General features: G+C 37.0%; 1 protein-coding gene across 2 annotated transcripts in view; it reads left to right on the top strand.

Annotated features, from left to right (window-relative positions):
- LOC105916497 (glutamate receptor ionotropic, kainate 5) overlaps positions 1 to 24806 on the top strand; it is a 303177-nt gene that overhangs the window by 202494 nt on the left and 75877 nt on the right. For both annotated transcript variants that reach the window (XM_012851035.3, XM_036145472.1), the window contains 5 exons: positions 521 to 618; positions 3786 to 3951; positions 8307 to 8485; positions 12630 to 12683; positions 21455 to 21616. In XM_012851035.3, coding sequence (XP_012706489.2) covers positions 521 to 618; positions 3786 to 3951; positions 8307 to 8485; positions 12630 to 12683; positions 21455 to 21616 — 659 coding nt within the window. The remainder of the gene's footprint in view (positions 1 to 520; positions 619 to 3785; positions 3952 to 8306; positions 8486 to 12629; positions 12684 to 21454; positions 21617 to 24806) is intronic.

Here is a 24806-nt window from a genome sequence, read left to right as displayed (position 1 = left end):
GCAAAACCAGACTAATTAAACCAGAATATTGAAAAATCTCCAGCTGTCCATGCTACCTGGAAACCTCACTTGTAACCTACAGAAAGGTTAACATATTTTTTTAATATAGCTATATACACAGATCATGCTTATATAAATATGAGCATGATCTTTGCGGAGTAAAATAAACATCACATAGGTATGATGCCGTGTGTCAAATAACTAAACCCTTTTTAGACCATCTACTGTAATCATTTGACTGCCTTGGGAAGAGCTTTACATTAACATGCAATTTATTGCATTTCATTCTAAAACAGATACAGCATTCAGCAATTCTGGATGCTTTTTCAAACAAATGACAATTAAAAATAAACGAGTGTATTCAGGATTTCAGTCTTCACTATTAAAATTTAGGATGCTCATAGCAATGGTATTGATAACCCTTTTAACTCTGGTTGGTGTGTACCAACTTTTACAAAATTATTTAAGTTGACCTTAATCGCTAACATTGACCTCTGTTTCTGTGTCCTTGTCACATCAGTGTGTCAGATCCTGCCTAAAGGTGTGGTTTCAGTGATTGGCCCTGCCTCCAGTCCCGCCTCAGGGTCAACCATCAGTCACATCTGTGGAGAAAAAGAGGTGAGCCAGATCTAGCCTCCAGCCATTTGATTATGTCAGTGTATGAAACTTCACAGTCCTATCAACTTAGAGCAGAGACTCAATCAGTCCAAACAGATGGTTTCTCAATGTCAGTAAGTCAGTTCCATTCTCACCGGAAATTGATTGAATGGCAGGCAATAACAAAGACACATTCATGTCCTCTATCCACATTCATCGATGGAAAGTTGTGTTTTGTATCATTAAAGCCGGTGTTGTGCCAGTTCATCCTTAACATGATTGTAGTTTCAAATGTACTTCTGACAGGTTCAAATGAATTCATTCATAGTTCACCACATACATTTTTCAAAATAAGTTCACAGCTCTAACCTGGAACTAGTTCTTGTAATTTATCACATTTTTGTCTAAAATAATGTGAAAATGTATAGTTCATGATATCATTCATAAATTCACAGGAATTTTGCCATGGCTTGGTTTCCATTTGATTCTTTCCTGTTGTCTGCTCACAAAATATATTTCATAACAGAAATGATTCCTGAATCAATGTGTGCGTCTGTGCTTTTTTGTGTCTCTGCTCTGTTTTCGCTAACCCCTAGTCAGTTGCGGCAGATGGCCGTTCACACTGAGCCTGGTTCTGGTTCTGGAGGTTTTTCATTCCTGTTAAAGGGGAGTTTTCCTCTCCACTGTCGCTACATGCATGCTCAGTATGAGGGATTGCTGCAAAGCCATCAACAATGCAGATGACTGAACACTGTGGCTCTACGCTCTTTCAGGAGGAGTGAATGTTGCTTGTCAAGATTTGATGTAATTTGCTGGGTTTCCATAGATAGGAAACCTTTTGACCGATCTGTCTGGATGATATGATTGAATTTGAGTTTTCAAAGTGCTTTGAGATGACATGTGTTGTGAATTGAATTGAACTGAATAATGGCTGAGTTCACAAACTAGCTCATTCACATATTTAACTAGTTTAATCAACTGAAAAGAACAATTTAAGATAAGATAAGATAGGGCTTTATTAATCTCACATTGGAGAAATTTACTTGTCACACATCAGCTTAATAAACAAAAAGAAGGTGCCAAAAGGAGGAGAGGTGCATAAGGTATAAAGTATATACAGTGTGTCCACATATGTACAGTGTATCAGAATAAAAAATAAATAAAAGCAGAGGGGAGATAAAGCAGATATTTGGGGTGACTTATGTACACTCAGGTGACTGAATTTGACTGAACAGTGCTCCATATTTGACTCAGCGGACTACTTTTTGGTTGTTATCTTTAACCCGTTTATTAACACCAACTCAGCTTAGATGTGATTTGGCATGGGTTTTGTTTTTGGGGCCCTTAAAACTATCATCTTACAGTCAAATAACAGATTAACTCATACTTAAAGGGGCATTGTGCAAGTTCCAGAGTTTTTGTTATACACCTGCATGGGAGAAGAGGAAAAGCATCTGAGGCTGTGACTGCACAGGTCTTTTGTTTAGAGGCGTAATGTCTTCTGAGGGGAAATCTGTGGGGAAAGCTGAAGATTGGGATAATGGCAAGGAGGCCCTCCAGGCTTAAAGGCTTCAATATCCTCACCAGAGATAAATGGTAAATAAACATACCAGAGAAAACATGCAAAAGCTGGTGAGCAGTTATTGGAATGGTTTCATTACACCAATTCCAGTCAGATCAAAACGTATTGGTTTAATGCAAATTAAATATATACATCTCTCAGGGGCAGGGGCGGTTCTAGACAGGGGCCAACAGGGGCCCATGCCCCTGTAGAAATGGTCCTGGCCCCTGTTATGGCCCCTGTACTAAAGACATAACATTAAATACACTTCTCATAATTATTTGCAATGGCAAAGAAACCATAACTGTATAATCTATCTATCTTTGACCAATTTTATTTTTAACCTATACAGTTTTGCTCTTAGAAGGATTTAAAAATTAAGATGTTTCACGTTTAGCTTTAGCCGTATTAAGTTTTCAATTGCTAGATCAAGGGTTTGAAACCTGCAGTTCTAAAACCACAAGTGGCTCACTTAATATTATTACACAGTTAAATATTGCCATTTTATTGTTTCATTTTTTTGTTCTGTGCCCCTGTGAAAAAACACTGGCCCCACCTTGGCCCCCCCTGGTAAATTTGGTCTAGAACCGCCACTGATGGTAGTAGTAGCAGTAGTAGTAGTAGTGGTAGTAGTAATAAAATTTCCACTAATATTAGAAAAAGACAGATTCAATTTAATTTGAAAAATAGATCTTCCACCCTAAGATTTTAAACAATATGTACTAAATCACTGCCAATAATGTTATAGAAAATGAAGCACTAACCACTGAAAGAGGATTGCTCATGCTTTACTACTCTTTGTCTACTTTGATGCAAAATGTTAACAGATCAGCTCTAATCCAGATGTGAAAGCATCCTGATAACAGGGATAAGCTCACGTTCCACCATTTTCCCGCTTCAGTGATTCCACACGACCACAATCCCACATTTTACTTTCACCCTCTAACCTATCCTCTTATCCTGAACTCTGCGCATGACATGTCTCATAATATTGGATTCTAAGTTTCTTCCATATAATATGCTTTGCGGATCAGAGCAAAGCCCAGTTGAGCTAATTACAGCTTAGCTTTAAACTGCTGTGGGTGTTAGCCAAGGTTAGAGCACAGACATTTGTCCAGTCACAAGATTTATCATCTATTACTGAAGTGAGTCATTTCTGAATCTCTCATTAATTTTCCGGCTTTAATACATCCCTGCAGGTCACACCAACAATACTCTGGAGTTTACACTGTAAGAGAAGTGATTTAAAATGTATGTTTGTGCAAAAAACAATCTTAGATGCAATCTTTAAGTGAGTTTGATTTTGTCTCCATTCCAGCATTTAAGGGATGCTTGAACTACTAGCAAAAAAATGGAAAAAAGTGCACAGAATAGAAGTAATTTTCAACTATTGCTTAAAATTACAGGCTTTAGAGATCTGATTTCCTTTCTGACAGCAAATAAAGCCAGAAATGTCAGTGAGTAATAAACTATAATTTATTTTATGTTCTTACTGCTTTTGCTGTCCTCCCTCTTCTGTGTTCTCTTTCTCATGCAGTGTTTCAATCTCCAGCATGATTAAAAGTGGCAAAGCTTCTCTGTACTACTCTTTTTTTCCCCTTTCTCTCCTTTCTTCCGGATTGTTCAGATCCCTCATGTGAAGATCGGTCCCGAAGAAACCCCAAAGCTGCCATACCTGCGCTTCGCCTCAGTGACTCTATATCCGAGTAACGAGGACCTTAGCCTGGCCATTGGATCCATCCTGCGCTCCTTTGGCTACCCAACAGCCAGCCTCATTTGTGCTAAAGCAGAGTGTAAGTCCTTTAGCAAACTGTGGATATAATATGCTTCTATTTGATTCTCGCAATGCACTCTCATTCACTATAAGACCAAAAAGCAATTGCTTTCATGGTAACACCACTGGCTCAATTTGAGTTTCTGGTTTGTTAGGGATTCGTCTCTCTACCTATCTGTACGTTCATTTCCACCCTGCTGGATTTAGGTACTTGTGCTGAGCAAGTGCATTGCATCTACCATGGATTTTAGTTTTCAAAGCAGTAGTTATTACAAACTCTGTAGAGTTCACTGATCTGGTTAGACGATAAGTTGATAGTGAGCTTAAGGTTGGCCAAAACCAGGCCTACCTGCTGAGGCGATGAATCTGAAAGACCTTTAGGAGATTTCCTGCCCTGCATTTCAGCCAGAATGTGGCCTGCAGGCTCTTCAAATCCTTAAAGTTTCAACTCAGAGCTGCTGTGAGTTTGATTTGTCACAGCACATCCTCCATCATGATGTGGCCAATTCATGGTTTGGCTCTCCTCAGACCAATGCTATATTCTGACTCACAGCACCCCACAAACCTTATCATATGTGGTTCCAATCAAATTGTCTCTGCTCTTTGGTGCTGACCATTTATACACATACAAAAGTACACTGTCCCATGCCTTCCCTTAAAAAAACACAAATCTCAAATGCAGTGAGACATCAGACTAATACTGCAGAAGCCGTGCAAAAGTATTCAAACCTGTTGAACTGTTTTCACATTTTGTTAAACTACAACTACAAACATCAATATATTTAATTGCATTTTATGTGATAGTCCAACAAAATACAGTGCATGATTTTGGAACTTTATTTTACATTCAAAATTATTTAGAAAAAAAGTAAGAGACACATTTGTGTCATTCTATATTTTCTTCTTTCTTACTTACTTTCTTTTATTTTATTTTATCCATAATTTTCCCTGTACTAATGTTCCTACTGGTATTTGTACAAATATCTTTAAACAACTTTAAAATAAAACAACCAATTAAAGACTAATCATCCATTAATAAAACAGAAGATGTTAACAGACATGAGGATAGAACAAAATCTCAAAATTATTTTGGGAGCTTTTCATTGTCTGATTTGGGACTCTAATGATAATTGTTGCCGTATGCCATAATTATTGGGATGTTTTCATCACTGAATGCCAACTTAAGGAGCTAGCTGTTTTCATGCTTCAGACAGAGTCATGTAAAGAAAAAAAAACATGGTTAGGGAATGGTGAAAATGTCTTAATTATTCCTAGAGTCACAACCTACCACAGTTAATTTCCCCGCTTATGAAAGATTTGTAAAAAAAAAACTGGGCAAATAAGTGTTTCTTAAAACCACTCAATCTTTCTGTCTTATTTATTCATTAAATTCCTGGAATTGTTTTTGTTTTCTTATACAGAGTTATCGTGCAATCAGCTTAAAGATGCTGCAGAAGACTAAAGATAAGGAAGGACTAGATCTGCTTAACTTCCATTACTACTTCTTAGCAAATAGGCTACAATACATCTCAACATGGTCAAAACGTAATCTCTTTGATGAGCTCCGGCTAGACACAGAAAAGAAAATACATGTTGATATCAACATTTATGATTTGACATTTATTAGCTCAAATATAAAATGGCATGCATGCTTTAAAAGATATCAACATCAGCTTTTCTCTGACAGCATGGTGGGAGTTTCTTAAAATGACAGAGTCATAGGCGCGCTCGTGGCGCAGCAGGTAGCGCGACCCATATACAGAGGTCTTATTCCTCGACGCGGTCGACCCGGGTTTGAATCCGACCTGCGGTCTTTTGCCGCATGTCTCTCCCCCTCTTCCACCCCCCTTCCTGTCAGCCTACTTTCATAAAAAGCAAGCCACTGGAGCCGCGAAAAAGCCCAAAAAAAAATAAATAAAAAATGACGGAGTCATCACTTGTCCCATGCAGCCGTACAGCCATCTAGAATAATTCTGACATCCTACAAAAAATAGTATGATAAACGTGCAATAAGAGTGAAGGTACTGAATACCTGGAACATATATTTGATTGACCTGAGTTAATGACATTTGTCTAAATTATACAGGACACTGTGTAAACTAGATGATTCAATATTTATTCCCATTGTTAAATGGGAATAGGATTTATTAGTCAGCTTTGAACAAAACACCTGGTTTCAGGTATGTTTGAGAACTTCCAAAATGTCTAGAAAGCCGAATTTACAACCAATACAATACAAAATCCTCCACAATGTACACTAGACAGGTCAAAGATTAATCAGGATGGGTTTTGCACAATCTAATATCTGTTCACAGTGCTTGCTGGGTAACTTGGATGATAGCACTTTAGCTTTCACTGCCTTATGTATTGCAAAGAAAACTGTCTTTGTGAATTGCAAAAGCAAAACAATTATCAGCATCAATCAGCATAAAGATCTTTAGTTGGATCATTTTAGTCTTGAGAAAGCATCTGCCCCCATATCAGATCAATCTCTCTGGGCTCCTTTGATTGGCTCCATCACTTAGTAGGGGTGGGGGCTGTGTCCTGTGGGGCATGATGGCTGATTCAGGGGGGGCCTGGGTCTTGGGTCCCCTTGGGTCCCCTGTTATCGTCTTTATCTGTCACATTATACATTTTGTATATTCTCCAGTGACGGTATCCAGGCATTGGTTGTCTGTACCTGTAATTCCTCATCGGGTGGTTTTGCTGTTCTTTTTACATCTCTCTTTGCAGGTGTAGAAACAGACTTAGAGGATGTTATAGTGCTCTTTCTTCTCCTCCTTTTCTTTCACCTTTTCTCCGTTTTAACATTTTGTCTCATCTGTTTCTCTCCTTTTTATTCTTTTACCTTCCCCTTTCTGTGTCCGTTGAACATGAAATAGTCCCAGCATACAATCTAATAAAGCTTATTGCATATATAAATCAAGAGGAGCACTATGGTGAAAGCATTAAGGCTCCACTTGTGAAAGTAAAATCTGTTGGGCTCTTTTTGGCATTAAGACAACAATTCTTATTGTCATATTATCAGACAGGACACAAAATAAAGGCTCCAAACTATGGAACTCATTACCATCTGACATCAAGACTGTTTTTAAACTGTTCTCTACCACACTTAAAAACTGGTTAAAGACAAACCAAAACTATACTCATTTTTAATTGTTGTAAGTAGGTAAGAATTGTGTATGATATGCAGGTTTTATAATTTGAGTTTATTTTTATTTTTTTAATTGAAGCAGTGTAGTATGTAAATTCTATTTCGTATAAAAGCCCAACCAAGGACAGGAGTTGAACATTAACATTGGCTATTTTGTCACTATGTGTGTTTGCATTGTCCCCGTCAAATAAAGATGAATAAGAAAGAAAAGTAAATGTCACCAGTGATGAGGTACAAATCATTACACCAAGCATATCCATGCTGATAATTGTGTGTTGATCTTTAAGTTATCCCTTTCTCAGTATTGTTGGGGTGACTTTTATATTTCAGGAGCCTTGGTAATATTTATCTGAAGTTTTAAAGAGAAATTTTGTTGAGAACATCAATGGTATTTTATTTTTTTTATCTTTAGACATGTGTAGGTACCAGTTGATGTTTCCAAATACCTACATATTTTAAATAACTTAATTATTACATAAAGCAAACATAAAAGTATGTTTTTTGGCTCAGTTAAGCAGACCTTTTTTAGTGTAAAGATGAACAGGAAGGTGATATATTTTCCTTTGCTCTTTAATTCAGTTCATGAGATGTGTGTGAGAATTGTTTTGACATTATTCTGTATTCCTTAGGGATCATTTGATTGGGAAAACGATTCAAATTGTTCTAAATAAATTACAGTGTTTTCAAAAATATGTTCAATCCATTTGTTATGAAACAGTCTTCTTTTATATTACTCTGAAGTAAAAGGATCTATTAAGTAAATCCATTTACATCTGTTGGGACACATGGGACAAAACACATTCTCTGAGGAAAGAAATTAATGGGCTCTCTACATAATCACCTTTATCCCAGTCTGTTTATTTCCTCTTTTAGGGCATTGAAGCAGCAACAGTTATTTGTCACTCTAATGACTCTGAGTTCCATCAATTTCTGATTTTTTTTCTCCTTGTTTTTTTAAATCAAAGTAATGATTTAACGAGAAAATAAGCTTATTACTCAGTTGAACATTGTTTATTTTTTCCCCGTTTCTTCTGCCTTACTAGTTTTTTTTCCCAGCTTGACAAAATCTGACATATCCTGTTTTGATGAATCATCTTATTGCTGTTTTCCCATCTGAGTTACTTTTCCAAAGAACAGATGCCTCTAAAATCCAGCCAAACAGGGGCTATGTTTGCATTTCATGTCTAAGAACCTTTGTTACTCCCATTTCTTGCCTTTAGGCCTGCTTCGATTAGAAGAGCTTGTTCGCCACTTCCTTATCTCCAGAGAGACACTGTCGGTGCGAATGCTGGATGACAGTCTGGATCCCACGCCCTTGCTGAAGGAGATCCGTGATGACAAAGTGGCTACCATCATCATCGATGCTAATGCCTCTATTTCTTACCATATTCTCAGGAAGGTGAGGATGCCCACTACACATCGTGCATCGGCACATTTTTTCATACAACATTTATGATAAAATATTGAAAATATTGAATTATGAAGGCACTACATGATTTGGATATTGTTAACTCCTGATGTGAGCCTCGCCATCATTTAAACTTGTTATTTATGCATTTACTAAAAATCCCTTGTTTCAACCCAAAAAGTTAGATTTAATTAAAGCAAATAAATTATGGTTCATGTCAAACCAGCCGTAGCTTAAGTCCAACACAATACAAACCTAAAAAAAACTTACTGTATACTTGTTATTGAAATGTGCTTTATAAATAAACTTACCTTGCCCATTATTCCATTGAAATTAGAATATTTGAACATTTTAGTTCACATTTAGACTTAAAGATAAGATAACTAATTCAAATTGGACTTGAAAAATTGACTAATGCAATTAATTATTTGTTTAATACCCAAGTACCAGGATTTGACTGATTCAAGGCAATAGTTAAATATTGCGGTTAAAAATATGGTTGTTCTATCTGGGATTTCTTTTCTACTAAACGTGAATCCAAGCCATTTTGCAAGAGGCACCAATCAGTGCTCTTTAGAACAATTTCTTGAGTACCTGGAGTTGTCTTTGGCATGGTGAGACTTAGATCATTGGGGAAAACCCAGAATTGCTACCTCAACTAGATAATTTCCATGGCATACAATACGGTTTTCTAAGCCATACAAAAAACAAAAATAGGCAACCCTGTTGAAAAGACAATTATCCAAGCAAAACACAGCCACACAGCTACGTGGGGTGGAGCCAAAACAATACACATATACTGGGTTGAACGATCACCCCCCCCCCCCCCCCAAAAATAAAAAAAATAAAAATAAAAATGGCTGATTGGAATCCCAAGCCGATACTTTGGACCACAACATATGCCTAGCTTGAAAGTATTTCTGCATATTTTTACAGTAAGGTGACACACAGAGATATAATATTTTTTTCATTTTTCAATCTATATTCACTCCATGTACAGTTGTTAGTAAAGGGGAATCCTGAGAGGAGATTTAAGGAAACAATACTGTCAACATAAAAATAAAGTTGTTGGATCACTCCCAACTTTAAACTTTGAAATTCACTTTAATATCAATCACTCACTTGCTTACTTGATCTTGACGATACTTCAACCTAAATTCATCCAAAGTTCAACAAAGAAAAGCCACATTAAAAGACGTTTTGGCAGCATGGGTTTGGAAACACAATTATACCAGGACACCCCAGACAAACGTTGCCACTTGCACAGTTAGGAAAAAAATGCCCACCTTGACATGGTTGGTATGCATCCAGCTGTATCCAATTGAACTCTGCACACACAAAAAAAAATTGTGTTCAAGTGTGTTCAGATTGCATTTCTTTCTTTATGCCCCACTATAATGTGGCATTTTAAAACTTCAGCTGAAGACAACAATGAGATCAAAATCCAGTTTGCATCATTTGGTTTGCTGCAGTGATTATGAACGCCTGTTCTGAGACCCGCTAAGGCCTGCACAATTATGTAAAGCATTTTCTCTTCTTGTTCAATTCAACTGTCTCTTTTTCTTTGTTGTTTACAGAGATTAAACTTTCAAACACAGGTTTTTTTTTTCTTCTGCAAGACTCGCAGACGGTGTCTACAACAAATTAAATCTACAAACTTTTGTCAGGAATAACAGTTTCACTCTCATCTCTCTGGTTCTTTTTACGTGAAAAGACCACAAGGCAGATAAAGATTTGCTATAGGAAGCAACAAGAAAACTTGTAATGTAAATAGAAGTACAGTATGTGTGGAAGATTGACGGGTTAATGAACCAAGCAGTGTGAAGGCTTTTCAGTTTAAAATCGTTAGATTACAGTACATTTTGTTGGATAATTTAGATCTCACAAGTGTTGTGCTGTATAATATAAATTGAAACATATGTGGAAAACTTAGTAAACAAATCTGAAAGATTGCATTTTTAAGACCAAAACTATTTCTGGTATGCATATTCTGTGTGTGTATGTGTGTGTGTGTGTGTGTGTGTGTGTGTGTGTGTGTGTGTGTGTGTGTGTGTGTGTATGTGTGTGGTGGGGGGGGGGGGGGACTACTGCAGTAATTTTGGCATAGAGGTAGAAAACAGGGATCATCTATGCTGTTATCAGGAGACCATATTTCTAGAAGTACTTTATATTTTCCCAAATGACTTCTTTAATGATATATACATACAGGTCCTGGTCATTTTACAATATCATGAAATATCATAATTTTTTTACTATTTTTCTTTCAAAAAGTGAAACTTGTATATTGGATTCATTCATTACACACAGGTTGACATATTTCAAATGTTTATTTCTTTTAATTTTGATTATTAGATCTATGACAATGAAAACCCCAAATTCAGTAACCCAGAAAATATGAATATTACTTAAGACCAGAAATGTTGGCCAGCTGACAACTATAAAAAAAATTTAAAGTCTGATCATGTACAGCACTCAGTACTTTGTTGGGACTCCTTTTGCCTGGATTACTGCAGCAATGCTGCGTGGCATGGAGTCGATTAGTGGATCTGTGGCTCTGCTCAGGTGTTATGAGAGCGCAGGTTGCACTGATAACGGCCTTCAGCTCTTCGTCATTGTTAGGTCTGGCATATCCCATCTTCTTCGTCACAATACCCCATACACCTTCTATGGAGTTTAGGTCAGGTGAGTTTGCTGGCACATTAAGAACAGGGATAACATGGTCCTTAAACCAGGTACTGGTAGCTTTAGCACTGTGTGCAGGTTCCAAGTCCTGTTGGAAACAGAAATCTGCAGCTCCATAAAGTTGGTCAGGAGCAGGGAGCGTGTGCTCTGAAACTTCCTGGTAGACGGCTGTGTTGACCTTGGACCTCCGATAACACAGCAGAGCAACACCAGCAGAGCTCTGTGAACAGCCAGCCTCTTTAGCAATGAGCTTTTGTTTCTTGCCCTCTTCGTGCGGGGTGTCAATGGTCCTCTTTTGTACAGCTGTCAGGTCAGCAGTCATCCTCATGATTGTATCGCCTACAGAACTACACTCAGAGATAATTTAAAGGCCTTTGCAGATGTTTTGGGTTAATTAGCTGATTAGAGTGTGGCACCAGGTGTCTTCAATATCAGACCTTTTCACAATATTCTAATTTTCTGAGATACTGAATTCAGGGTTTTAATTAGTTGTCGGGTAAAATCTTCAAAGTTAAAAGAAATAAACACTTGAAATATATATGTGTGTAATGAATGAATATAACATACTAGTTTCACTTTTGGAATGGAATTACTGAAAGAAATAAACTTTTTCATGATATTCAAATTACATGACCACACCTGTATTTATGTAAACTACTGTATGTCTACTACCATGGCAATATGTGCACAACACAAACCCGGAGTAATGGAATGCACATGTCTGCCACGTTGTTACTCTTCTGCAAATAGTTGTGTTATTCTTATCTATTCTTTTATTATTCTTATACTACTTGCAATTTCTTTATTTATTCCATACTATATACGTCTATATTTACTTATGTCATCTGTATGTTTGTCTATGTGTAGCACCTTATCACCAAAGTAAATTCTTTGTATTTGTTAAACACTGCTTGGCAATAAAGCTAATTCTGATTCTGGTGCAGAGGTTCAGAAACCTAACTCCTATAAAATAACATATGCTTCTATTTTGACATTTAAGGCCAACTGGGAACTCTTTGCCTCTTAGCTGGTGTGAGCACAGAGAGGCAGGGAATGGAGGAATCCCAGCTCAAGTAGTGCAATCTGCTTTGTGAATCCATTGCAAAAATCAAATTTGGAGGAGATTGGTTTGCTTATAATTTGCCTCCTTGGTCATTTGCAAGATATAGAAGAAGTTAAATGGAGATGTCTTGACATATATTCAACCAAAATGGCACACCAAGGTCATTTAGCTTCCTTGTTTTAAACTTTCTCTTATTTCTAATATAATTTTGTTGCCAAGTCCCTGGTCCCTGTTGATTAGAATCCTTTTTTAAAGGATCAGGTTTTGGTAGTCTCATTAAATGAGATATTAATACCTAGTTGTGGTTTTGAACTGTGATTTTTCTCTCTGCTTATGATTTGTGTATCCTTCTTCACCTTGCCTTTCTTCTTTCAACTTTGTAACTTGCAGGCTAACAAGCTTGGGATGATGTCAGCCTTCTACAAGTATATTCTCACCACTATGGTAGGAACCTTTTGCCTTCCTGAGTTGTTAACTTTAAATAATTCAAATGGAATGGGATGGTCTAATTAGTTATTTATCTTCATCTAAAGTATCTACTGTACATCGCCCTACTCCTCACTCTCTGACCGTATGTCACTAGTATTTCTTTCCATTTACATATTTATTTTCACTTTGTAAATACCTTTAGTTATGGTTTCATTTTCCTGCTTGCCTAATATTGTTGCTGATTGCTCCCCGTGACTTTTCACAATAAGCATGTTAGGTGTTTTTATTCTTGACATTTACAAACCTTACTTTCACGCTACATGTTTTCGTTTTCGTCTACTTTTTTCTTTTTTTTTCTTTCAAGAAAAACTAACAGAGCAATGAGGTTTTAACTTTTGAATAGGAAAGTTAATTATTTTTTATCATCTCTGACCTCAGTATCCAACATATGTAATTGCATTGTTTAAACTAGTACTTCCTTCAGAGAACGTGTTTTTCCAGTGTTGCTTCCAGCACATTTCTCAGATACTTAAAAGAATCTGAGAAAAACCCACTGGTATTAGCTTGTATTGCTATTGGCAATAATCATTTGCTTTTGAACCCGAGACAAGGAAATAATTAAGTTGGCTTTGATGCCATGACAAGATCTAAGTGCCATCATGACAGGTAAATGGCACAGATATGCACTGGTTCACCATCATCACCTATTTCAGTTCATGTCAGTTTTGGTTTAGGTCATCCAAAAAGATGCTAAATGACATTGTTACCTTAATTACATATTTGGCTGTGTGAATGAAATAACAGTTACTGCTGTAAGAAAAGGGAATAACATAGTTGGACAAAAAGTGAGCAAAAGTACACCTTAAATGTGTTTAGAAGTAAAAAAAAAAAAAACTAAATTCTTGTTTTTTGTGTCACAGTTCACAGTTTACCTGAGCTTAGGACCCAAAGTGACCCAACAGCAGCAGAGTTGCTTATATTGATTGACTGATTACTTATTTATCCACTTATATGCTGACCTACCTATTTCTGAACTTTGTTTTCTTAATTCTGGTTTAGATTTGAACCTTACGTTCTGCTTCGAAGGCTCAAACACGTCAAAGTAAAAGACTAACAATTTAACCATAATATTTTTCTATTCTTTTTTTTTTGTTTGTTTTTTACTTTTGTATACTTTTATTGATACAAACTAGTTTGGATGGGAGATATAGAACAAAATATCCTGCTCTCAGTCCAGCTGGGACCGACTTTTTTGTTAGGACTGAGCCCAACAGGTCCAAGGCTGCACCCATGAGTAAGAACGAAACATGATCTCATGAGTCACTAAACTCTCCAGTAACTCCAACAATGTTGTTTGATTTGTCACTGGTTGGTTTTGGAAAAACTGTTGCTAGAAGGGTCTGGGTACTCCCTAGTTACAGCGATGAAGCTGGCAACACTCATTTATGCTAGAAGTTTTTGGAAATTCTCCTCGCCTGCACTTCTATATTGATGAAGTAATTACAGGAGTGCAAATTTATTTCCTATCCTAACATCCCCGAAGCAGGATTTACAAAATTTACTGTAAGCACATTTTCAGGTGTGTTCCACTGTAAGCAACCGTTTCACGCCTCTAGGATAACTTTTATGTTACATCCTTAAACATAGCTTTCCTGTTTCCTCTCTTTCCCCCCCAACCTCCCTCTCCGCATTTCTCCCTTCTCATCAGGGATGCATGCTGCTCCTTCCACTGTTTGTCATCATTATAATTCCCCTGTTTGGTGTCGTGCCCTTGTACAAAGAACCTGCGTGGATAATAACGTGTCTCGATCTCCGCCTTGACTCTAAACACTGCATGACATGAGACTTTAACGGGTCCTTTCTCGCAGCACTAACAAACCAAGGGCAAATTTGTCAACCCGCATCCCATCCCACCCACCCACCAACCCCCAGTCCCAGCCCTGCCTCCTCTTTCACACATTTTCATTTACCTGCAGCGATGTCAGTGACCTACCTTCAACTTTGCATTTAACATATTCTGCAGACTGAGAAAAATGTAGAAAAAAAACACAGTTTTAATATTACTCTAATGTTGTTAGAACATATGAAACACAGAGGGGAGTCAATCATTAGACTCTAGGAAATTCTCACTGACTGGATGATTTTTTTCTTCAGCTTTGCAGTCGATTGGAGCCATTATTGTTGTTTAATTTCCCTTTTTTATTGCTATTCATATACTGGTTCATTCACTCTTAACAGACTCATTCCAGTCAACATTTTTGGTTTACATTTTTGTTTTTATTTGGCAGTTTTTTTTATTTTTTATGAAAGGTGGTACATTTCTTAGAGCTGTTTCTTCACAGCAAGAAGGAGCTGGATTTAAATACCAACCACAGCCTTTCTCTGTGAAGCTGGCTTGTTTTCTCCATGTGCGTATGGGTTCTTTCCAGGTTCCTTCCACTGTTATGTGTGTTAGATTATTTCACCAATCTAAACTGTCCTTAGGTGTTAGTGTGCGCAAGCATGGATGTGTGGCTTACCCTGTGCTAAACTAGCAACCTGCTAAGGGTTTACTTAATTTAACTGTATTTCCTATGGGGCTACAAACATAATATTTACACCAAATTTCAACAACTTAAGTAATTCACACATACTAAGGAATCAAAGCAAAATAGTCCCCAACTAAATTTACGCATTATAGCGTTGGACGACACAAGAACTATGTATTGAACACGGAAAAATAGGATAAGTCATAGTAAGCCAAGAAACCAGGTACAAACTATTTTGATTAGAAGGCATTCCTGCTGTGATGTGCAAATCAAAATCAGCTGGTTTGATATTAACTGATGGCATATAAACTAAAAGAAGGTTTATCATTACCAATGTATTGCAGAGTGGCACAATTGATAAAAACAAGGAGCCCTTTACAAAAGCCTTACTGTTGCAAAACATACTAAAATAAATGGTTACATATGTGCCACTCAAGTCAAAATTTGGATGTGAAATGAACATAGTTATACAATAAACCAGCCATGGCCTTGTAAGACTTCTGACAAAGGAGTCAAAATAATAATCCAGAGTGGTCAAAGACCCAACAAGTATTTCCACCTTGTACTTTTAGTGCGGGAGAATATAGTGTTGGTCATAGAAAACCAAAGCCGATCTCTTTGGATGTCACTACACACATAATGTTGGGAAGAACGGTTCTGTGCATCACCCTAAACACACCATGCCAAATATTATGTTTGGTGTGGGCTGTGCTACGCCATATGGTGCTAGCACATTTCACATAACTGAAGGAAGGATGAATTGAGAAATTTACTGAGATATTTGATAAGAATTTGAAGATGAAATGTGTCCAAGCAAGCCAATAGTCACAGACACACAAACAAGATGAAGGTTTAGAGGAAGAAAATAAAACTACGAGCCTGATCCAGTCACTCACTTGACTTTTATTAAGTTGAAACTCTCTGGGGAAAAACTAGAGATTATTGTAAACTAAGAAGACACCGGAAAGTTCAAAATTTAAGACTTTAAGGTTTGCTGGTTTGTTTGTTTGATAGCATGGTTTAAAATCACACCAAAGCAGTACTGATGACCAGTTTTACCAATCTGTAAACTCGTTGAAGTTGTTATGACTAAAACCAGGTTTTACACAAAAAAATGTTCAAAACCTGGCTCCATATGTCATTCCAATTGTTTATCCAGAACATTATTTATGAACTAGTGTGCTTTGATTTATTTGTATGTGTGAAATACTTGGTTGCTGTCAACATCTGGTATGAATGTTGCGTCCATGACCATACTAGAAATACACGTATACTTCAGTTGATGTTTATGGGTTGGACTGCCAGGAGGAATCTGGGAAACTCTCCAAAAGTTGGATGACTTTTACAGTCAAACTGTCAAACAAACTTATGAGAGAAAGGCAGCAGTGTGATTCTTTTTTTTTTTTTTTTACCGATTGGACAAGGTATTAACTAAATCATGTGTAGCTTATCATCAAATAGTACTTGGATAAGGTTTGGTTTTGAGATTGGATTTTTTCAAGAAACAATTCTGAAACTTACCATATGTACTATCATGCTCAAAAGCTGTTATTAAGCCTTATTAGCTGGAATTTAGATACATCTTTCCAGCTACTATACTGTTTGACTAGGTTTTGCCATTCTCAATTTACTGCAGAAGAAGGTCCCATGCTAGACTTTGAATTTCTTTCATCCGAAAAGATTTGGATGTAAATGACGTTAACTTTAAAAAAGATTACTTGTTATATCTATGCGTGAAGTCCAAACCATGACCAAATGTTTGGTAAAGGGTAGACCACTGTGGAATGCAATCAGTATTTAATTTAGTTATTAATGCCACATTGCCATGCTTTAAATTCTAGGATATAAGCTCTATGTAAATGTAGAAACAGGTGAGAGACCGTCTGGAGCTGTAACCACTACAATCGGTAAAGCTGAAATTATCAAAGTAGGAGATGGTGAACAATATTGCCTAAGCTCACTGCACAGATCCATGAACAACCTAAAGGCAGGAAATTGAATTTCAAACCCTGAAGAGAGAATCTCAAGGGCAAATAATCAGAAAGTTATTGCCACCATGGATTTAACCAAGTCAAATTGATGAGGAGTTAATAACCTGTTGAATATTTTAGGGAACATTACCCACCGCTTTTAAAATCTCATACATACAAACCATGTCTAAAAAGTTTCATCCCGACCTTATAGTTTACTACCCTGGACTAGCCTAAAGACCAGCTTCTTCCTAAATGAACATCTAGCATGAAGTATGCTGCAGTCATTGCATCACTGGTGTCCTTCTGGAATGCTGTCGCAGTGCTTTCTCCCTCGGCAGTGTTGGCCTGGTCCCTGCAACCCGGCCAGCCAACTGCTCTTTGTCAGTGCTGGCAGTCCGACAGTCTGACAGCCGGCCTGGCTGTTGCTGAAATTGATTTGGCATCCGCCAAGAGCAACAATGACAGCAACAGTTACTCAGCCGCCACAGACAATGGAAATAACAACAGATAAGAAAAAGGCAAAAAGATATTTTGGTGAATGAATGTTCAAAGCATAATAAATTAGTACTGAACAGATCAGCAGGGGTGGCTTCATTTCCATAATGAATTAAATCTTGAATTAAAGCCTTGACACTAGTGTTAAGGTAATTTTAAAAAATATCTCCCTGACTCCTCTTTATGTCTTTTATAGACTTCTTGTTTTTGCTAATTAGACATTTTATGCCAGAGCGATCTCGAGAGCAGACACAGCCAAATACTGATGGTGAACAGTAGATCAGTCTAACAACTGCTGACCAGATGTTTGTTCATTCAGTCTTTTACGATTCCTAAAATACAATAACAGAGTAGAAGTATCCTAAAACAAAAAGCACTACAATGTGAGAACAATATTTATGCTGTTTGACTTGGCAGACATGCAGGCGTTAGGCACAAAAAAGAGAAGAAGCATTCTGTAAATGGGAATTTCCTGAACTTGCTCTTCGAGTCTCAGAGAAAAAACAATCTTAACATTTTATAATACAGGGCAATGTGTACAGGAAACCGTCTTATATCAAAGCAGCACCGTGTAAGTTTTGACCCAAGTTTTAGCATACTTTTTAAATTATTTCTCCGGTCAATATACAAAACTTGGCACGACTTTACCTCACATGACCCATTCTAAGTTACAGCAGTCTGAGCTCAGACTCCTGTAACAACAAAAGAAGATAGCTATGAAACTTTTCCAGTTTTGCTTTAGTAAAGGTTCTGTGTAACTGGATGACTTCTAAATCTGCTGGTCAGATTTAAAATCACGGAGGTAGACCGTTTCACTATGCAGCGGTGCAGTGTGTGACCTTCCAGGGCACGAAAACTGCATGTTACAGGTCTAGCACCCCTAGTGGCTAAAAGTTACCTTGTGCTGCGTTAACTTTAGAAACATACTTCCAGTTTTAAGTTTAAAGTTTAAAGTGTAATTAACTAGTTTTGGTGTCGGTCCATGTACGTTGTAGTTTAACTATGGTACTTCCAAAATCAGTCACTTTAAAAGTTCTTTACAGAAAGCTGCCCATACTTTATGTTTTAAACATTTTTAGCTTGTCAATATAGGCTCAATTCTGATCATTTATTAGGCCAAAGGGATTCTGCCTGATGAGATTTCATTTAAACTATTAGAAAACTATTAGATACTCTCGGAAACACAATACTGGAAATATGTGTTATTAATTAATTAAACTGAGTTATTCACAACAGACTATTGCAATTGTGCACATTTGACAAGTAAGATATGACAGATATAATTATACATATATGTGCCTTTAACCCAATAATCTAATGAAACCTAATACATATTTTCTATATGCACGGGTAACAATTTACTCAAGTCGCCATCCCTAATGCTTACAGCAGCTGACATTATTTTTTCTTTTTTTTATCCAGTCAGCTAATAATTATTTGACTTGAAGGCACTCATATATTGTGTTTAGAGAATTGAACTTTCAGCCACAAATAGTCTGATGATCGTTAGGTACCACGAAAAGATTACATGTTTATACTACAGACGGAAGTTAATTGCATTAGCCATTTGATTGTCGTGCAGCAGCCCACTTTAAATTGTACTCCCTTTAACCTGATGCAAATGCAGTGTATACTAAGGTGCATTCTAATTTTTAATAATAGATAATTCGCAAACCTCATTCCATTTTCCTCATAGAACCCCTGGCAAAAAGCGCTTTCAGACTGACCAATACAGCAAGGTAACAGACAATTTAACAGCAACTTTATAACACAATTGGGCTTAGTCATTGGGAGATTTATACACAGGAAAACACATCTTGCACAAATACAAAAGTATTAAAGCTTATTGATAATTTGTTATAGTATGAAGGGAAACCTTTATGCAATAAAAAGAGCTAAAATGTTCAATCAAAACATTATTTCTTTATGGTGATAAATGAGAGGGTTTCCATTGAATGCAAAGTAATAGTCTGCACATGCAAAAAGATGCGAGCTGCCAGTTCGTGGACACATGGAAGCAGAACGATATTCAACGTCTGTATGGATTGTGGACTGAGGTCTCTTTAATAAGCTCATTTCCGTAAATGCCATCAGATCACAAAGATTTGGTTGCCAGTAAACTGGGGACACACTACACAACTTTCACAGTCTTCACAGACTTAGTAGAGATATGCCGTTCACACTAACTGGTTTCAAGATTAACACACCTCAAACTGCTGAGCAATCAGACTGCATGATTGTTGTAAACAACTTAACACAACTACAGTTATACAGTTAAAATCTTATATTAAGAAAAAATACACAATTAGTTGGCCGCCCCATGTGATTATTGTTGTTGGATACATGAATTTGCTGTTGACCGAACTTTAGTTACACTAGAAGGATGTATGATGTACTTTCAACACACTCATAAACAAGCTTTATGTGAAGTAGCTAATTTATTTTAAAAGCTGCAAATTATTATTATTATTATTATTATTATTATTATTATTATTATTATTATTATTATTATTATTATTATTAATGATAATAATAATAATAATAATAATAATAATAATAATAATAATAATAATAATAATAATAATAATTGTATTGGTTGCACACATTTTACAGCATTCATCAGCATATAGGCACATGACTGGAGAGAAGCTAATGCTGAGGGTTTGTGCTGAGATCTTGAGCAGCAGATTTATACTTGAAATATACAGAATATTGATGAAAAAGACTGATTATTGAAGAGTATGATTTAAAAGCTCTCCAAAGTCTTCATATAAACAAACATTTCAATAGAATAGAGTTTTAGATTACCTATGCGTGTGCATCTCATTTTACAGTATACTGTACCCATTTTGATAATATGCCAAAATTATCAATGAATGTACAAACTAACAGCAAGACACAGCACGACCCACCAATTTAAAGTGATTTGAGTCAGCAGCATACCACCTAATGGCAACCACATATTGCTGTAGAATCAGCATATGCCACCAAACCAGAAGTGGCGTATGCTGGCATGCCATCTGCTGCCTTTTTTTGGCACTATTTGAGACTTAGCAATCCCAGAGCAATTCAATTAGAGTATTTTAGAAAGGCCTATTTTGCGATTATGTGTCTAACTGTTAAGTTAGACTTAAGATACCCTGTGATCATTATTATGTTCTTGGCATTAAATTAAATGAATGAGTTAAATCAGTATTTATTTTTTCCTATTTAGTCTAACTATAAAGAATCAAAGAGCAGGGTTTTGTTTATTTGAGGTAAATACACTTGTGTTGACGGCTTGTGTCACCTGATGTTGTCATCATGCCACAAATCAGCAGGAGAAGTGTTTGGTTCACTCGCCTACATTCTTGGTTCCCCACAACTCGGGCTAAATATTTCATTGTCAGCATGTGTTGCATAACACAAACCCTTTGAGGGCAAAGCAAACATTTTGATTCTGGTTTGTTTCAGCAGCAAAGCTCAGCGTGACATCAACTTGCCTTCAAGGACTATTTGAATTTCTTTGAAATTTCCCAGCTTTTGATGTCCATCTCTTTTTTCTTTTACGTTACTAGCATGCTCAGAATTTCAAAACAGAATCCGAAGTAGTGTAGCCTGAAGAAAACCCACTTCGGGCTTTTCGTTTATTTCCATGTTTTCTAAAGTCTGAAGTGTGAGTCATTCTACATTTACCTCATTCTGATATCTTGGATGGTTACTGCTTCTGCGTGTCACACTGTGTTTTTTTTCCTTAACAAATTGCTGACAAACTTTTTTTTTCCTCCTTTCTTTTTTATCTGGCCTCAAGGATTTCCCTCTGCTACAGCTGGATGATGTGGTGGGTGACCAGTCCAACATTGTTGGTTTCTCTATGTTGAACACTTCCCATCCTTTCTACCTGGAGTTCATCAGGAGCCTTAACTTGTCATGGAAGGAAGGCTGCAAGATCAATCCATACCCTGGACCTGCGGTAAGAGAGTGATACAGAGAGAAAAATGTACCCACCTATTAGTAGCAGAGTTTGATGTACCATCAAATTGGGGCCAAGGACGTCACAAGGCTGGGAAAAATGAGCGATTCATTACTGGTCTACCTAGAGTGTTGATTACCTGCCCCCACTAGGAAGTACCTACTGTGACCATGCTCCCTCTGCCCAGTAAATAACAAGCGCACCGAGCAGTGATGTGACGCAGACCGCACTTATTTCTGCTCAAAGTTGAGACAACGTAGCTCTTTTAGCACCTTATCTGCACAGCAAAAGTAACTCATCTTTTCTGAAACCCATGCTGCAGCGACTCTAGGGTGAGCCCACTGTACCTTTATTTATTTATTTATTTATATACATTTTTTTAACGTGTCCTGTATGGCAGTGCAGTACTAAGAATAGTTGTCTTAATGCCAAAGAGAACCCAACAATTTTACTTCACAAGTGGAGCATTACTGCTTTCGCTATAGATCTCTGCTTGATATGTATGCAAAAAAAACCTTTATTGGATATTATTTTGGGATTATTTCAAATTAAATAGACAAAGTAACAGAGAGGTAAAACAGAAAGAAAGGAAGAGACAAGAGGGCAAGAGAGAAGAGGAGGAAAGGTGACAAAAAAATGGCAGAGGAAAAAGAGAGTACTAGGTAACATCTGTGGAGTCTGCTTCGACACCAGCAGAAAGAGCTATAGAAAGAATAAAAAAACAGAAAAAGTATCACAGTTACAAACAACCAACCCTTTTAATAACATCAATGAAATTATGCAGTATTATTTAATACAAATGGTAAATGGCTTGTGCTTGTAGTATGGAACTTTATCATGCCCGACAACCCCAGAACGCTTACAATCAGTCACTCACCCATTCATTCACACACTGACAGTGGTGAGCTATGTTAGAGGTCACAGCTGCCCTGAAACAGACTGACAGAAGCTAGGCTGATATATATCACCGCCACCAGAACCTCTGACCACCGCCAGCAGACAATGCGGGTGACACAACAACTGAGACGGTTGGAGCAGGGAATCGAATTGACAACCTGCTTTTTTGCGCGCATGACTCAGTAGTGGAAGCTATAGCCCCAAACATCCAAAAGGGCCCCGCAGAGCGCAGGAGCCCAAGAAGGACCAATACAGGGAATAGCAGAGGACAACCAAAGGAAAACACCTTTAAAAAAAGATTATTCTTTATTCTCCTGTTCTCCTTGTGTTCCATGACCTGTACATTTTCTCATTCATTATTAAAGATCATGGGTATGCTCATCCTCTGATCCAGTCTGTGCTTTGGTCCTTCACCAAACACACACAACATGACAATAGGGCTCTTGCTTTTGGCAGAAGATTCTTTACGCTTATTTTACACTAACATCATTGCAGTTAAGAAACACTTATCTCTCACTGTCTTGCACCCTGAATGAATCGCATACACAGAAATCACATTTTCTTTTAAATTAGCTTCCAGAATTCCTGTGCTTCTTCTGATTTCATTTTAAACACATTACCTTTCATAAATAGCTCATTTTCAAGCTTTTTCTCACAAAAACTATTTTCATGCCAAATATTGGCCTGGTAGCAGTTAATACGACACAGTCATTGATTGGGAAAAAAATATTGGGCTTTTTAGTTATTGATCAGTCACTAACCAGAGTTGATCAAATTGAAGATAATATATTTATTACCTAATGTTTTGCAGTTATGTCCTCCCTGCTGAAATGTATTTAGTCGCTTCTCCCAAGTGATAATTTGCAATGATAATCTTAACTTTTAATGCTAATTATAATAATGTAGTTAAAATGATTGCTACAGATCTCCCACATAAAGTTTACAGTTATTTTGAACTAATCAACACACTTTGATGTCTGCTTCTTAGAAATATTTATATCATGCTGAAAAGCAGAAAGGGCATGATCTAAGTGTTAGAGAAGGATATATGATGACTAATCCCACTGGAAATGACACATGCAAGCTTGTAGAAAAATCTGTGGTTCCGGAGGAAATCTGATGAGAACTGCCTATTATTTTTGTCTCTCCTTGTCTTTTCCTGTATCTATCTGTCTCTTATTCCAAACCATTCCTGGCTGTTGTCATTAAGCTTTGAATCTATTAACTTGCCAGAAACTCTTATCTGCGTACATCTGTCTTTTATTATCAACCTTTCACAGATTGCGCAGCTCTGCCTCTCGGCAATTTATCTGATTCTCTAAGAGTGTCAGTCTGAAAGACAACTGACCAAACAGACTCTGATAGAATCGCTCAGCTCCACGAGTTGAATTCAGCTGATAGCAGGTGTGCTTAACTTTTCCCTGTTTTTCCTGCACAAATTCAACCAAAGCTCCACAACTGCAACCTTCTATAGATAAAACTTTTCCCTTAACAAATGCTAAACAGAGATCCAGAAAGCTACAGCCAACACTTTATGCCCTTTTATTTTATTGATTTATTTATTTAGTAATTTATGCTCTGAAATGACTATTACCAATTAAACTGTATGTTATTATTAAAACTTACAAGAGAAGAGAGGCAGAACAAAGTTATATCATCTGTATTGTGTTCTTTTCCGTCTGCTTCTCTTATGTGTTGGAAATCATTGTTGCTTCTCTTCTAAAACATGTCTTTCCCGTTTTCTAGGTGATTTTGTAGCAGTCAGTGTATGGATTTTGTTTTTGTTTGTTTGTTTTAATGCTCTGCCAGAACAACTTTTGAGCTATTTTCTGGATCCTCTTCTCATTGTTGCCACCTCGTTATGTTGTTCTGCGGTAAAGCTTTTGTTGACAGTTCTTCACTATTGCTTTCTGAAAGGCATTGTCCGATAATTCTCACACAGTCCCAGCCCAAAATTGGTAGAAGAGCACTTTTTTTCCACCAGTTAAATGAGTTTGCTCTTCAGTGGTTTTATTTTTGACTTCTACTGCTTGCCCGCCAATGCTATTTGCTAGTGCAGCAGAGAAAACAAATATGCATAAAGTCCTTGTATTTCTTAGTAAATTTATGTCCAATCGGGATATAAAACATAACCTAGGAAATAACCCAACTAGTTGCTTGCATTGGTCAAGTGTCATTTTGATCCATGTGAACTGTGTTCGAATCTTAACTGTTTTTAGGGCCGCATCTATGAACTCTGATCTTTAGTTCTATCTACCGGATATAAATTGGATTTAAATTGTGTGATTGACGG

Source organism: Fundulus heteroclitus, chromosome 13 (genome assembly GCF_011125445.2).
Source record: "Fundulus heteroclitus isolate FHET01 chromosome 13, MU-UCD_Fhet_4.1, whole genome shotgun sequence".
Classification (NCBI taxonomy): Eukaryota; Metazoa; Chordata; class Actinopteri; order Cyprinodontiformes; family Fundulidae; genus Fundulus; species Fundulus heteroclitus.
This window is presented reverse-complemented; position numbering and strand designations above follow the sequence as displayed.